Raw genomic sequence first — 15,953 nt, 5'->3', positions numbered from 1 at the left:
GTAAACTCCTACATTTCTGAAGTAAGTTTTGTAGTTCCGCTGGAGAAATTGGTGCTTAAAAGGTGGACTATAAATGGCTGCCCCAATGGTGTAAGGGCTGTAGTATTTTGGTTATATTGAGAAGTTTTGTCCAAAAAAATTTACACACTAAAACAGTCTGGATTCCAGAGGAAAATGCAGTGAACAAGAAAATTGTGCCAACTACTAAGAAATCTGATGTTAGTAGTACTGAAATGGAGGAAGACTCTATTGTGGACTCTATCATAGTGCAGGAGCCTCGAATAACAGACATGGGGCAGTTTAAATGAAGAGAGATCCTTAACTCCAGAAATTTTCCACCTCTGCCTTCTCAAAAAAAAAGCAAGCAATTCTTTTTAAATGTATACACCATCAGTAGTAGCGTTGGATGAACGATAATTATGCAAATTTTGAAAACGATAATCACACAAACTTTGAATTGAAATTTAACTTTTGCTGTATATAAAATTTATTCAAAAATAAAATAGAAATTAATCGAGAAGACAGCACTAAGTTGTGAATCGGTAAATTAGCTGGCAAAGCACCAATGGGCATTTGGTCTAGTGGTATGATTCTCGCTTAGGGTGCGAGAGGTCCCGAGTTCAATTCTCGGAATGCCCCTATTTTCCTTGCTTTTGCTTGTTCTTTTCTCTAAGCTATCGCAAAGTTTCAACAGTTTCCTCATGCAAATTGCGACCCATGTACGTATTTATGTTACAATTTCTTTTTCAGTTGAACAGCCTTAACTACCTAAGCATCAGCAACCACTAAACATTATTATAACCAGTGGCGCATGGATTGTGTTAACACAATTTCGTACAAGTTTTTCTCTGCTATGAACTATTAGAATTTCGGTTTAAAAGTTAAAAGAGTTTGGTGTAAATAAATTAGATTTTTAGATGTAAACAAGTTAGATTCAAGTGCAAGTCAAATAAAGTTTGTTTGTTACCGTTTGGTATAATTCAGATACAGATTGATATAATTTTAAAAGAGCAAATTTTATATACACTAACAATACATACACTATCACCGTTAAATTCATAACACGTGTGCAACAGTTAAATTTCAAATTCAAAATTTACACAGTTGTCATTCATCCAACGTTGATAGTATATACACTGTCAGTGTAGAAAAAATTAATCCATTTAAAGATAATCTGATACAGTTTGATGCAATTTAAAAATGAATAAATCTTACATGCACTGACAGTGCATACACTATTACGATTGGATGCATAACACATAAATAAATTTTTAATTTTAATTTTAAATTCAGATGAGTTGTCATGCATTCAATGGTGATGGTGTATACACTGTCTGTGTATAAAAGATTAATCCTTTAAAAATTACAAATTTACTCTCAAATTGCATGAAATGAAACTTATGAGGCCCACCCCATGGCGTATTTTTAGGCATGGCATGTTTTAGAATTTTTACTTTTCTACACTAATTCATCATATCCAGGATTCCAAAAAAAGAGTTCAATCCAAAAAAAAAAAAGTGTACAATCCAGGATTCCAGGTGTTGGATTGTCAAAAAATGTGTTTCTACGTTGATAATTGGTGAAATTTCCATAAAAGAGTCAAGCATGAGTGATTCGATAACAATTTTTAATAAAAGAAGAATCAAGCTTAGATCCATCACTTTAATGATCACCATGCACAAACTCGACAGCTTAATGAGTTTAATTCACTGGCAAGATTTTCTACACACAAAATTTGTGCTGCAACACATTTATCAGATTCAGATTCCTCACATCTTCTTTGACTTTATTAATATGTGTGCAGCTCCTTCATATTAACGACTCATGCTTTCAGGATGAGATTCAAGAAGAGGGTGATTACATGATTTATGCTACATCAAAATGACACCAACATCTAATGCATAGAGATAACCAAGAATCCAAATATGCAGGTGAAGGTTCTCTACTATTATTAGTTCCAAGAAGGATGGTACAACACTAGCCACAGTTAATAATACAAACACCGTAGACTCATGGTACCACTTGACAAAACATGGAAGCATCAGCAACAAAACTCTTTACAACAGCATAAACATACTAGGGTAGATGGCAACAATAACACCCTTTAAGATCCGTACGCCATAAGTCCAGTACGGATCAGTATCTGTAGTCATCGTCGTAAAAACTGTAGTTATTGTAGTCATTGCTGCTGTACGTCGTATTCTTATCAGTCTGCATGAACAAAATAGCAACATGATTCTGATACTCGAACGAAAATTAGTTCAAACTGCAAGAACTGCCAAAATAAACCATGAAGAATGCCATAACAGATAATTTTACGTTAGGACTGCATCGCCAGGAATGCATTGCTCACTTGCTCTCAAAAAGGGTACAATGAAACATATGGAAGAAAGATTAGTCAACATACCCTGTGAATCATCTTCTCAAATTCTTCTGTTCCGTGTTCTTGAATGTATTTCTCAGCTGCAGTGAGAATGTCGTCTGGCTTACTGAAGACATCCTTCTTCCGTGGAACGTACCAAATGTTGACGGGCTGTCGGTTAACAAAGGTAGGCCTAACAAAGTGCTCGTAGACATAGGCAGCTCCGTTGAAGTATGGCATGACCAACCAGCAGGTCAAGATCAGTTTTGCATAAGACCAGATAGGGATCCTGGCATTATGAGAAGGTAAACTTTGAGCAAGCTCTTAACATAATGCTGCTTTAGAAAATTCAGAAAATATGACTAATTTATACACGATGCCATGATAGAAATGCAGATTCTAACACGCAAATTCCAAGCCTTTTAAGTTGAAACCAAGCCTTTTAAGTTGAATTTGAATTGCCCTGAGATTTAAGCAGTTCCAAGCTAAACAAAAAGCAAATTCTACTGCACCTGTAGCTGTTTACCTAAAAACGAAATGGTGGTTATACAATCAATAAGATCCACACTGAGTCATAATATTTGAGTACATAGCAAATAAAGACATATAAGTTTCCTTGGTATTTTTAAAAAAGTACCAATTAAAAAGAAGGTAAAAGTTTGTAAACAGCTGATAGAAACACATGAAGCCCCACAACCATGGGGAAAGTGAAAGAGGACATGACTTGAACTTGTCTTTGATCCTCACCACCAAAACTCATATAAAATGCTGAATTTTAAGACACAGATGTAGACTTTTGAGGGACAAACTAGACCTTCACTTTGTCTGCTTTCTCCTCCTAAACCACAAGTTTTTGAAGCAACAGCCCAACGATAATGGTTAGATACAAAGCACAATGAGTCATTTTGGTGAAGTCATTTCAATCAATGCAATCCATAAAATCCTTAAGGAATCTAAGTTCCATTATCTTTTTTATTTTCTGCAAGCCATCACTTCCCCCTAAAGCAATTGGTTCCTCCCTTGTTCAAACTACTTATTGAGTAAATGACAGAAAATCAAATTTTTGGCAAGCCGCTTTCTTTACTGCAAGCCAGAGCAATAGAGTAGGTGAAGCGCCAGAAGATTGGGTAAAAAATTAAAAAGGTACTCAACATCCTCTGACCTCACATGTACGCTGGTGCAGGACAAATACAAATTTGCAATTCACCAACTTGTATCAAAACCACAACATAATACCTTCAGAAAAATCACACTTTTAAATCTCTAGATTGATCTCAATCCATAAAAGAAAACATGAAAGCAATAATGAACAAAAAATTTTCCAGATAGACAATGCTGAAACCTACAACCTGTTGAAAACAAAGATCAAGGCTTAAAACATGAGATATAATGAAGATATGTTTTTTGTCCAGTGGTGTGGAGAGCAATATAATCAATTCACCCCCGACGGGATACTCAGATGGTTTGCAGGCTATAAATAGCAAGCCCAATTATGTGGAAGAAATGGTAGTAACAGTCAGTATAATTCTCCCAAAGCATTACTTACCGGAATTGTCATTCAACTCAACCCAAACCTCCCCCTTCCTCCCCAATCGCGAATTATTAAAACTTAAAACTGTCCCCTAAAATCTCCATTGTGAACCCTGCAGGCAGTTCAGTGCTAGTACTAAGATCTTAAAAAGAAGCTATCCAACTTCTACCGTCACCAGTGAAATTTTAGTCCACAGGTGACAAAATCAATTACACCCATCTCTTGAATTATCCTTTCACAATCTCCTTAGCCTCAGACAATTTAATGAACCGACACACCTCATTTGGGTAACAGAATTCTGCAGATCAACAATGTAAACTTAAATCCATAAGTACAGATCAGCATAAAGTTCAAAACTTGAACAGGTATACAGCTAAATGGTCCACTTTAGCTTTGCTATAAATCCGCAAAATAAGCTTTGATAAAAGGCTATGAAGGGAAGTTCAATCCCAAAGAACGGGAAAAGATTTCTACTGATAGTCAAATGTCTGCCCCAAAAGGAGAATTACCATTCAATGATTTTTGCAAAAGTAAGCTCAAACAGGGTGATCATGGAGTAGAGAATCCAATAAGTCAGCCACTGCTGATCATCTACAGGAGACTTGGTCTCAATTGCCCTGATGGAAGCATAACTGCCAAAATAATCACAATAAATGCAACCATTTCAAAAATCCTTAACATACACAGATAGTCTCAAAAATTTTAAAAAAAAATTTCAATCTTTCAAATTTAAGGAAACACAATAAAGAAGAAATACTATGAATTTGAATCACACATTCAGATTTCCAAATGACCCACTTACAGAGGATACACCAAACTAACCACAGGCCTGCAATATCAAACAAACATAACAAAATTAGAGAAACCCTTTGGATAAATAATATTAGCCCATCTAGGCTCCAGCCTAGTATTTAAGAAAACAACAGGAAAAAAAAAACAAAAAGAAATAAAAAGACCGTCTTCAGGAAATTAATTAACTATCCAAGAAAAGGAAAGTAAAACCCACAAATTCTTATGTACTAAAAAACCATAAATGTGAGTCCAAAAGCTGTAATAATAAGTGAAAATTGACGGGAAAAACGGTTTAATTGATGGTACCAAGCAAGAACATCAAAGTTGTTGGCCAAAACTTTAAGTAAGCTTCCAGCTCCAGATCCACCACCTCGCATTTTTAGCAGAGTTTTATTTGTCCCGTTTCGATCTTGGATTTTGGCTAGTAGAAGAAGGTGCAAACAGGGTTGCAACCTAGTCAGAAAACTGAACTGATGAAGTGATAAGCAAGCAAGGACGTTCAGAAATCAGGAAAGTTCTCTTTTTTGTGTGTGTGTGTGAAAGAGAGATGGCATAATTAAAGTAAGCCGAGTGTGGACAAGTGATATCATGTGGCCACAAGGAGTAGTCAGTAACTATACTTAGGTAGGCTACTATGAAAAAACACAATTGAATGTGTATGGAATCTGGATGCTTGTGAGAGTTTCCTTTATGGTCTGTTTGCATTAGTCATGTTTTTCAAAATAAATTTTTTAAATATAATATTCCAATAATACATGAATAAAAATAATTTATCTATACAATATATTAAATATTTTAAAAAATATTTATAGTAAAAATTTTTCATATATATTGTTATAGTAAAATTTTTCAAAAATAATTGATCCAATATATTTGGATAAAGAAGTTATTACCGTAATACTTTTTATAATATATATATATATATAAAAGATGAATAGATTATTATTATGATTAAAAATTGAAATCGTGATGTCAATAAAATAATATTTAACAAAAATATATTGCTATTCAAACGCATTGACTGCGCCTTTAGAAAATGAAAGTTTGAACAAGCTTTTACGCTAATAGAATGTATAGTGCTTCTATACATCATATTCTAGTACGAATTCGACATTGTCCAAAGATAACTCTCAACTCTTTACATAAGCAATTCATCATTAAGAAATATCGATTTTATCTTTTTATGTTTCGTTTCTCACCTCTCATTAACTTTGACATTACACAAATCTTAAGTTTTAGAGACTTAAGAATTTGCCCCTCCTATTAATCGTTTACCAATTATATGGTCGATTCACAAAGCGTTCATGCCCCAATATGTTTTACTATAAGACTTTAGAGCTGGTCAATTGAGTGAGGACAATAAACTTGCACAAGATTTGATGTTTTGTTTGGGTTGCATTTTTTTGGAACTTTTTGTAAAAAAATTACTGTAGTTATTTGATATTTGTGAGATAAAAAAGTGATTGAAAAATGTGTTCACGAAAAACGTAATAAATTTTTTTTTTTTTAAAAATTACAATCCAAACGTAAGTATTCGTTGATTTTTCTAACTCGACTCAAAAATATAAAACTGACTGTTGTTGCACATAAAAACTCGTTCAAACTCAGTGAGATAAAATCTTGGTCACGATTACTTCATTTAAGAAAATATTTTAAGACAAGTTCTAAGAAAATATTTTCAAAACTTTGTACGAAATCAAATGAAATTTGAACAGTGTTTGGACAGTGAAATTATCCAAAATAATATTTCGCTTGCATTATAAACATATTTTTCAACTCACTTTTTTATATTTTCAATCACCTTTTTATCTCACATATATCACATCACAAATAATACTACAATAATTATTTCAAATAATATTCCAAATAATACTCAATCCAAAAATTGTTTGTTTGGCACCTGCTTATCCCCGGGCTCTACTTGGATGACATTAATTGATAGAAAGAGTACAGATTTTATTGCAATTGGTGGTAATGATGGGTTAGGTGGGACAGGTCACCTACTGGACCTGAACCCTGATGATAGCGCAAAGAAAATGGCCGGTAATCAAAGAAATTAACAATAAGGCCACTTTCTTCTAGATTCTGCATGATTGGTTATTGGATCCATTTCCTAAAAGAACTCGTGTTCTCATGTAGGAAAAGACAGAATCTGCTTTGGAAATGAATGTGCTGTTAGTTGACAAGCGACCTCTTCCCTCATGGATATCATTTTCTAAACAGCATTTCTATATGCTTTTCACTTTTTTCTGATCTAAAATCAAATTTGTCATCTAGTCCATCAATTTTAAGGGAAAATGGTTTTTTCTTCCTCCAAGTCTATTGTTTAGCAAACTGTACTTTAAAATTGGGAAATTCCAAGAAAAGGAGGCTTAAGTGGTACAAGTGTAACTCACTTAATTATGCAATTGCAATTCTACAATCATGAATGGCTATCAAGTCTAATAACACATTGCGGAAAGCCCGTTTACAAATTTGTCTACTTAATTATGTATCCTTTCACCCCACGGTAGCTCGGCCGGTCATGTAGTCCTTCTTTAAAACATTGATCAATGTTCGAGTCCTATAATTACCGTGCTCGGAGTGGATTATGGTGCCCTTTCCCGAACCACAGGGGAATTAGTCAGATCGAATACCCGGATACCCCCGTGTCGTAAAAAAAAAAAAATTATGTATCCTCTCAGTGAGCACTCAAGGGACAAAACTACAAACAATAGAATAGATGATCAAGAATATTAACAGTCATGTCATGCAGGATGTTTGTGCTCAAAAAGCAAACTAAGGACATCTGTAAAACTGGTGGAAGAAGAAAAGGAAGCAGCAGTGCTCCTGAACTAGATCTTGTGTTTCGCAGGCAGTGGGAAACACCTTGAGGAAAGTGGATGCATTGCTTCAGGATCATGCATTGTTTGGACATCTTATCTATTTCCAATGCTACAATAGATTGATGATTTTGCTGGATACTAAAAAGACATCAGAGTCAATTCTTCCACCCTCTCAAACATGAAAACATTCAAATTGTATTTGCCATAAAAGCATACCCAACTAAACTAAAAAGCAGTAAACTGCAAGTTGTGAAACTAAGGGAATTAGAAGTGCAACTATGTGACTACGCTATTTGGGCTTATGGACCGTATGTTAACAGCTGCGGCCACCACAATGTTCATCTCCTCCACCTAAATCAGGATGCTTTTCAAGGAGTTGCGATGTCCATGTATCAGCAGGAGTGGGGTACCTAGCTTGTGGTTTGCTCACCATTGTTAGAGGGCTCGAAGCGGTCTCCGCATTACCAGGCTGTTGGAAAACACTGGGATCGGAACATAATGGGATGACGTATACAGGTTTTACATTTTGAGGTTGCTGAATTGCAGGCCCTAGAGCAGGAAATCTGAAGCAATCATCAACTTGATGTGGTGTTGACCCATCGAACTGACCTTCAGGAGTTGCATTCAAGTCAAGTTCTGCTTCGCCTACTCTCTCTCTTAGCTGATTTTGCAGTTCCGCAATTTGAGACTCTAAAGAAGTAGTCTCGTCTTGGAGCTCCTCCTTTTCCATAGTCATCTGTTGTTACAACGGGATGATATTTTAACATAAGGACCTATTAAACATTTGTATTGACATCTAGAGATACCAGTTGAGGATCTAAAATACCCACATATTGAGATTCTGATGATAAAGCTGCATTTTCACTTCTAAGAGACTCAATCTGAGCAAGCATGTCCTTCACAAATCTAATAGCTTCACTTAATACAGAAGCCTTTCCATTTGTCTCCTCAGACACTTCTGCAAGATAAAATTACATAAAATCCATTTCATTCAAACTGTTCGTATTGTTTGCACTTTTGGGAATTGAACGAGGATCGATCATTGGGCTTTTTCATGGAAAGATGTAGAAAGAGGAAGACAGAATCACTAGAACATTAAGAAATTTAGAGAACCAGGGACTTACCGAGAGCATTGGCCAAAGAGAGGAAGAGGTCATTTAAGTGCTCCCGCTTCATTTTCTCCCTCTCAGCCTTGTGAATTCTTTTTGGCACTTTCCCCTGATGCTTCCTGCCGGACTGGCACCTGCAGTGTAAGCATGGTTTTTAGATATATCTAAGCAATATACAAGACAAGCTTGACCTGTTATAAATGACATAGTATTTCTAAAAATGTTTTCCAGCAATGATGCAAATTACAAAACAAGACTCAAAACTTCTATTACCATGAGACATTCTCAGTCCTACGATGTTTTCCACATCAATATCTTAGCAGATCTAAAACGAAGAACCTACTTGCAGGAACAAAATTGCCCTTTGGCCATGCCATGAGACGGGGGTGAACAGGAGCAATGGGTTTCACAGGACTAACATAGAAAACCAGACAAGTAACTGTTAAATTCCCATAAATAAGATTCATTTCAACTTTAAAGACACAAGCCACCAAAGGACATCAAACTCCCTATTGGAAAAGATTAAATACATTCTTCAAATTTTGAAGGTGAGAAACATTTACTTTCTTGAATACCAAAATTTGCTAACTGATCTCTGAATTCTATTAAGTAAACTTAGAAGGAAAGCAATCCATTGCTTATGGTTAAATGCCAGAAACACACCAAGGGAGTATGTCCTGCAAAGAACAACTTAACCACAGAGAATAGAAGAAGGTATTCGGCATGAAGCAGTTTCATGGATGTCTCACGACAGAACGATTCGAGATGTTAGTTATGCTCATAAGGGAGGCATTATAGCAAGCTTGGGCCAAATAATGCTGACTATGATTTCAAATGAATGCAGAGGCGAACTGCTATTGGTAGGAAAATCAAGTGCCTCATTTATCCCCAACAAAGATACCTGTCTGATGTATCATACCATACTTTTATTTTTCCTAATGTATTCTTCCTTTTTAAACTATCCATAGATTAACAACACATAACCGTATCAGATCTATTGACAGCTAACGCACTTCCCAATCAAATCATATAATCTTTGCATCAGCAAAATTGAGAAATCTAAAAGTACAACATATCCATTAAGATAAGCGCTGTGTTAAGAAAAGAACTATATCAAGTTTTACATAATTCCTTAGCATCTATTGTCAAGATATAAGCCGTTCATATCTCTGATGTTGACTGGTAACCCAAAACTAGATTATATACATCATGATCAAAGCAGCTATGGTTGAATATAATCCAAGAATCCCTCCCTTGTTCTACTCTAATAAATGTAAAAAAAAAAATACTCAACAAGTATTTACAAATAAATGCTCTTATAAATTCAAGTGCTTACTTGGTTGTTGGTGTCTGGACCGCCCTGCTGACGGGTTCAAGTGTTGATTCAGGACTTTCCTCTGAACTCATGCTCATTTCTCCGCTAGCTAGTGATGCTTTAGCAGATTAGATTTCAATTACAAACACCCTGTCATCGTGAAAAGAGAAAAAAAAACAGACAAAGATCAGAAATTGGAGTTCAACACACCATATACTAGGCAAAGAGCCATAAAACTGGACCCACAACTCTGTATTATCCTTTAATCCCCTTCACCTGTCAGCACAGAAGACATGGATGACAAAAACCAAATAAAGAAACGGTATTTCAATTCGTTAAAAGCGCCTATAATACCTAATTTTTAAGGGAAAAACCAGAGCTAGTCTCCTATAATCTGCTTCCCAAGAAAATGAAACGATGGAAGAAATTAAGCTGAAAGTTTCTTTATTCCTTTTGGCTGAGAAATACAGCCCTATCAAATGAGGTCTCAATCAAGGAAGTACAAAAAAAAAAAAAAAAAAGACCCAAGAGCAAGAAGGCAAGAAAAGATCAAGAAATTGTGTGTGACAAACAATATAGACTTAAGCAATCCAAGACTGACCCTTGTGATTTAACCAAGAGGGTTGCGAGGAGATTGAGTCGGGAGAGTATCACGTCGGTCTAAATGGGTCGTGTCGGGCGTGGCTGGGGAATGTGAGGAGTTGAGGTTGGGCGTGTGGCCAGCACCTGCGGGAAGTAGGAAGCTCCGATACATGGGATGAAGACTTGGTGGCAGCAGTGTCCCACGTCAGCTGTGTCTTTTGTCCTTTAGCACTTTGCCACGCTACAAACATGATGATGATCGGGCTTCTCTCTTTTCCCAAACGTGGGTAAATTATTTGCTAGTGCTTGCCAGGACGAGTCTCGTACGCTCACCAGTCGCCACCAATTAGGATTCTTCGACTTCCATCCGTCAATTTGTACCCTATGAACTTCTTTGCACATTGGTTTTTTTTTTTATCACTCATCACTTGCCTACTCTATTCTTATTCCAACATATTCTAGGAGAAGTCTAACTGAGCCTATTGAGAAATAGATGGGACTGAACCACTGACCAAATAAGTGCACAACGCACCCGTATAAGTTTGGAAGAAATATATCTACTGTCAAATGATGGGAGGTAAGATTTGAACATAGCCTCCCACTCTATCGAAACTTTAAGTTTTTTGTAGTAGCCAACAGCCATTATTGGGAAATGGGGTACGAAAAGCAATCGTTCCGGAAGGTTGATGGTCAAAATTTGATCAAAAAAAATAATGTCCAGATTTCAATTGGTACATTATTTTTTACATTATGTGTGAGAACTCACAAAATTTTGTTCTATAGTTACATGTTGTGCAAAATAAGTTACATCGTGTACAAATTGAGTTACATCTCGGGCAAAATGAACAAAATTGGTCCGGCTAATTTCTCCATTTACTGTTCCTATCCTAGGTCCTTCAATTTGTACACTATGAACTTCTTTTGCACATTGGTTTGTTTTTTTTTAATCACCCATCACTTATCTACTCTATTCTTAATCTAACTTATTTTAGGAAAAACACAACTGAACCTAAATAGACGGGGGCTGAACCACATATCAAATAGATACACTACGCACTCGTATGAATTTGAAGAAATCACATATAATGACAAGTGATGGGATGCAATACTTGAACTCTTAACCTTCCACTCCATCGAGACTTTTAAGTCTTTTGTGATGGCCAACAACCATTATTGCACACGTTGATTTTGTTGGCGCCCATATTCCAAAAAGGTTAATTTTGGAAGGATAATGAGTTATTCTTAATAAGCCAGCCAACTTTTTTGTAGCTATCCCCGTCTCTAACGCTTCTACTGCAAAATGGGGTAGGTAGCAATCGTCCTGAACGTTAACGGTCATGATTTGATTACAAAAAAAAGTAAGGTTCAATCACATTTTCTAAATTAATTTTGCACTATATGTGCGCTCCACAAATTTTTGTTTTATATTTATAAATTGTTGAAAGTGAATTACATTTTGAACAAATGAGATTATATTTTGTACGTTTGAACAAAATGAATCCAAGCAATTTTTCTACAACCGTTTAAACTTGTGCCCTTTGAACTTGTGGTCCATTCTAGAGTAGTTAACTTACCTCTACGTCTATTACATAAGGGTCAAGTTGCAACAAAGGCCACAACCACAACATTGGTAGATACATCGACTTCTATGTTATGATACTTAGGCCTCATTTGGATTACATTTTTCGTCATTTTTAAATGAAAAAATTACTGTAGCGATTTGATGTATGTGAGGGAAAAAGGTAATAGGGAAATGTGATCATGAAAAACGATGCAATTTTCTGGCAGAAAATGACAATCCTTTAGTCGTTTGTTTCTCTACTTTATGTAGCATTTTTGTTTTTTCCTTTCTATTAATGCAAATTTCTTCGTCCTCTCCTCTTTTAACCATAAACTTAGGTCTCTATGTAAGAATATACCAATTGTTAATCGAGTTATTTGTTCACTAAAAATAGTTGATTTCTTCCTCTCCCTTGTAACCATAGACTTAGATGTCCATGTACGAATGGATCAATTATTACATGAGTTATTCGTTTACTTAAAATAGTTGATTTCTTCCTAATCAATGTACAACTAATAATAGTTGATTTCTTCCTAATCAACGTACAACTCATATTATTGTCATCTGCTATTTCTCTACTTTGCCCTATCAAGTATAACTCGTATTATTTGGTGTCTCCTATTTCTGTACTTCGCCCTATCTATATCTATTTCTGTACTTTGCCTTATAATTTGATTACTAGTCCTTTACGAAGGGGCGGGATACCGACCGCGTTGCATGTAGCATACCTATTTTTTGGGTGGGGCAGCAGTATTTTATTACAACTCACAGATTATTATCGTCCTTTTTTCTTGCATGTTTTTAATAAACAAAGTTTTATTATGATCATTTTTTTTACGTATTTTTAATAGATAAAATTTTATTACAAATTTATCTACATTGCTACAGTAACTGATTCGAACATCCCAAGTTCAAATTTTATAAAGGAAAAATTGTTCAAAACGTCCCTCACATTTTGTAAAATAACTTTTTTCATCCTTCACTTTTAAAAGTGTAATTTTACGTCCCTTATAAATTCACATTGGTCAAATTTGGTCCCTATACCTAAGTTTTGGACTAGTTTTTGACCGAAATCCACTACGTGCCTTGCATGTGATCATTTTTTGAAGAACAAAATTATCAATCAAATTTTATATAATTCGATTCATAGTCCCTCACATTTCACAAAATAATTTTTTTCGTCCCTCATATTTCACAAAATGAATTTGTCATCCTTCACATTTTTCAAAATGAATTTTTTTCATCCCTATTGATCATGTGTGCGAATAATTTTTTTAAACACATGTATATAAATATGTTTGATTTCACCTAAACAGTACGAATACCACATTATATATCTCTATTTGATTTCACCTAGCGAAATCAAATAGATATATATTATATACTATTCGTACTATTTAGGTGAAATCAAATAGATATATACATGAATTTTAAAAAAATTATTAGTTTTTCATTCATATTCATTTCGTTACTCGAAAATTAAATACAAAGAAGACATTTAATTCTAAACATTATCGAGTATTTATTTTGAATTAAATTTGGATAAAAAAATAAACAAAGGAAAAGTATGACAAAAAGAAGTAAGTGATTGGCACTTTCAAATTTTAAAACAATCACAAAGCAAGTAATTCAAATGTTGGTCCTAAAAGTGGCGAGTAGAAATTTCAAATTTAAACTGTAATTTGTTAGCACGACTATAAAATTTAAGTTAAGACATATTAATTAGATGGTCTTATTATACAACTCAATAAATAAATTATTACTGAAAGACAAAAGTCACAAATATTGAATAGGTTCACATGGTGAAATCATCTAGATATATGCATGGTTTAAAACAAAATTGTTAGTTTTAAACCCCTGTATATATATATGTTGAATAGCATATCACAATTACGATTAACCTGTTTAAATGAAATTAATTAAGGATATATTACATGGTATTCGTACTATTAAGGTGAAATCAAATAGATATATACATGAATTTAAAGAAAAAAAAACTATTCGTACACATGATCAATGAGAGATGAAAAAATTCATTTTGAAAAATGTGAGAGATGAAAAAATTCATTTTGTGAAATGTAAGGGACAAACTAATATATTTTGTAAATTGTTATGGATGAAAAAATGCATTTTGCGAAATATGAGGAACTATGAATCGGATTATGTAAAATTTGATTTAACAATTTTGCCCTTAAAAAAATGATTACGTGCAAGGCACGTAGTGGATTCCGACCAAAAATTAGTCAGAAACCTAAGTAGAGACCAAATTTGATCAAGATGAATTTGTAAGGGACGTAAAATTACACTTTTAAAAGTAAGTGACAAAAAAAGTCATCTTGCAAAATGTGAGGGACGTTTTGAATGATTTACCCTTTTATAAAAGCATATGTCAAAACATCAAAAATACACCCAAAATACTAAAAACACACATCTTTTTCTCTCTTCCACCACCATTATTCCTCATCATATCACCTCCTCCATCACTGTCGCCCCCACCTCCACCATCGCTGCTCTCTGCCACCATTTCCCCCTCACTTTTGCCACCACCCCCTCCTCTCTCTTTCCTAGCCGCCACCACCCTCTTTGCCCTGCCATCCTCCTCCTCTCCTTCTTTTACTCCTCTATTTCCTTTCCCTCTTTTCTTGCATTTGTCAAATTTTATTGGGAACAAATAAAAAATAACATTAAAAAAATTCTAAAATTTCTAACCTTAACTATTAAACTTTTCAAAATTAAGAAGGGGTAATTGCCCTCTATTGGTTGCACTTGGCTCCACCACCGGTTAGGATTGTTGTTTATTTAAGAATTTTTTTAATACATTTTATTGTGGATATGTGTTTTTGTAAAGTATTTGAACGAAGTGCTTGTATGGATTTTAAAAAGGACAAAAAATTTCAGCGGCCACTAAACTATTGGTCAGATCATGTTTTAGTCATCAAACTATTTTTCGTCAGTAATTAACCAGTAAACAACTTAATCAGTAAATTCGTGACCATTTAGTCGATAATTGTTCTTAATCTGTGAAATTAGTAGTGTACGTGGCAAAATACGGGATAATTTTGTCCAACAACTACGCGACTCTATTTTACAGATTAACTGCTAATTTTACAGATTAAGAGCAATTATCGACTAAATAGTCACGAGTTTACTGATTAAGTTATTTAGTGGTCAATTACTAATGAAAAATAGTTTGATGGCCAAAACATGATCTGACCAATAGTTTAGTGGCCGTTGAGATTTTTTATCTTTTTAAAAATGATTATTGGATGCTTGATAAGATGGTGTTTGATTTGTCCAAATGATCCCAAAAATTGTCAACCTCACTGATTTATTTTCTTCCCTACAGCCTTTTGCATCTATCCACTTACCAATGCTACCCTAGCTTTCGACATTAAAGGCTAGGGAAAGATGGCGGGGCATATCAAAGATGGAAGGAATTGTTGCAAGGTGGGATGGCAGATGGGGATACAATAAGTGATGAGGGGGAAGGAGGAGGGTGGTGGGGCAGTTATGCCAAGGGTTGAGAGAGGATTATTGTGGTGGGCGTAATACCGAAGAGAAATTGGGCTTGATGGTAAAAGAGGTGTTGAAGTGTGTGTTTGGGGTAATTTTCAAAATTCTAGGAACGTGTTTGTTTAGATGTTTTTAAGTGATTTCTTGGTGTTTTTAGATGTGCTTTTGCATGGTCTCTACAGATGTGTTTTTTCTATAAATATGTTTGTGAAAATCCATGGCAACCTAAGGGCACCCTAACATAGTTAAAGAAATATTTCTCATTTTATATTCCGTGACCAATGGTTTCACTGGTTTAGAGAGAGAGAGAGAGAGAGTTGAATTACAATTATCCACAAAATTCTGAAATTATGATTCAATGTT

At 34.7% G+C, this 15,953-nt stretch overlaps 2 protein-coding genes and 1 non-coding gene across 5 annotated transcripts; 1 reads left to right on the top strand and 2 right to left on the bottom strand.

Annotated features, from left to right (window-relative positions):
• The first annotated feature begins 567 nt into the window (after positions 1-567).
• On the top strand, positions 568-639 carry TRNAP-AGG (transfer RNA proline (anticodon AGG)). The gene has a single exon. It is a non-coding gene; the product is annotated as a tRNA-Pro (tRNA).
• Positions 640-1,926: 1,287 nt separating this feature from the next.
• LOC113742171 (HVA22-like protein a) lies at positions 1,927-5,239 on the bottom strand. 2 transcript variants are annotated; one of them, XM_027269921.2, is made up of 5 exons: positions 4,992-5,239; positions 4,696-4,722; positions 4,403-4,525; positions 2,408-2,651; positions 1,927-2,211 (listed from the first exon to the last, which is right to left on the bottom strand). In XM_027269921.2, exons 1-5 carry the CDS (start codon positions 5,060-5,062, stop codon positions 2,137-2,139), a joined length of 540 nt encoding a protein of 179 aa, XP_027125722.1. In that variant the 5' UTR covers positions 5,063-5,239; the 3' UTR covers positions 1,927-2,136. The 2 variants fall into 2 exon arrangements, with proteins under 2 accessions (XP_027125722.1, XP_071904104.1); XM_072048003.1 differs by lacking the exon at positions 4,696-4,722 and having other exon boundaries at positions 4,992-5,221.
• A 2,397-nt stretch (positions 5,240-7,636) lies between these two features.
• LOC113742170 (transcription factor bHLH47) lies at positions 7,637-10,674 on the bottom strand. 2 transcript variants are annotated; one of them, XM_027269919.2, is made up of 5 exons: positions 10,536-10,674; positions 9,956-10,084; positions 8,635-8,753; positions 8,341-8,468; positions 7,637-8,246 (listed from the first exon to the last, which is right to left on the bottom strand). In XM_027269919.2, the coding sequence occupies exons 2-5, from the start codon at positions 10,030-10,032 to the stop codon at positions 7,824-7,826; spliced, it is 747 nt and encodes a 248-aa protein (XP_027125720.1). In that variant the 5' UTR covers positions 10,033-10,084; positions 10,536-10,674; the 3' UTR covers positions 7,637-7,823. The 2 variants fall into 2 exon arrangements, with proteins under 2 accessions (XP_027125720.1, XP_027125721.1); XM_027269920.2 differs by lacking the exon at positions 10,536-10,674 and adding an exon at positions 10,289-10,517.
• Between the last annotated feature and the right edge of the window lie 5,279 nt (positions 10,675-15,953).

This window comes from Coffea arabica, chromosome 4e, assembly GCF_036785885.1.
Source record: "Coffea arabica cultivar ET-39 chromosome 4e, Coffea Arabica ET-39 HiFi, whole genome shotgun sequence".
Taxonomy (NCBI): domain Eukaryota; kingdom Viridiplantae; phylum Streptophyta; class Magnoliopsida; order Gentianales; family Rubiaceae; genus Coffea; species Coffea arabica.
This window is presented reverse-complemented; position numbering and strand designations above follow the sequence as displayed.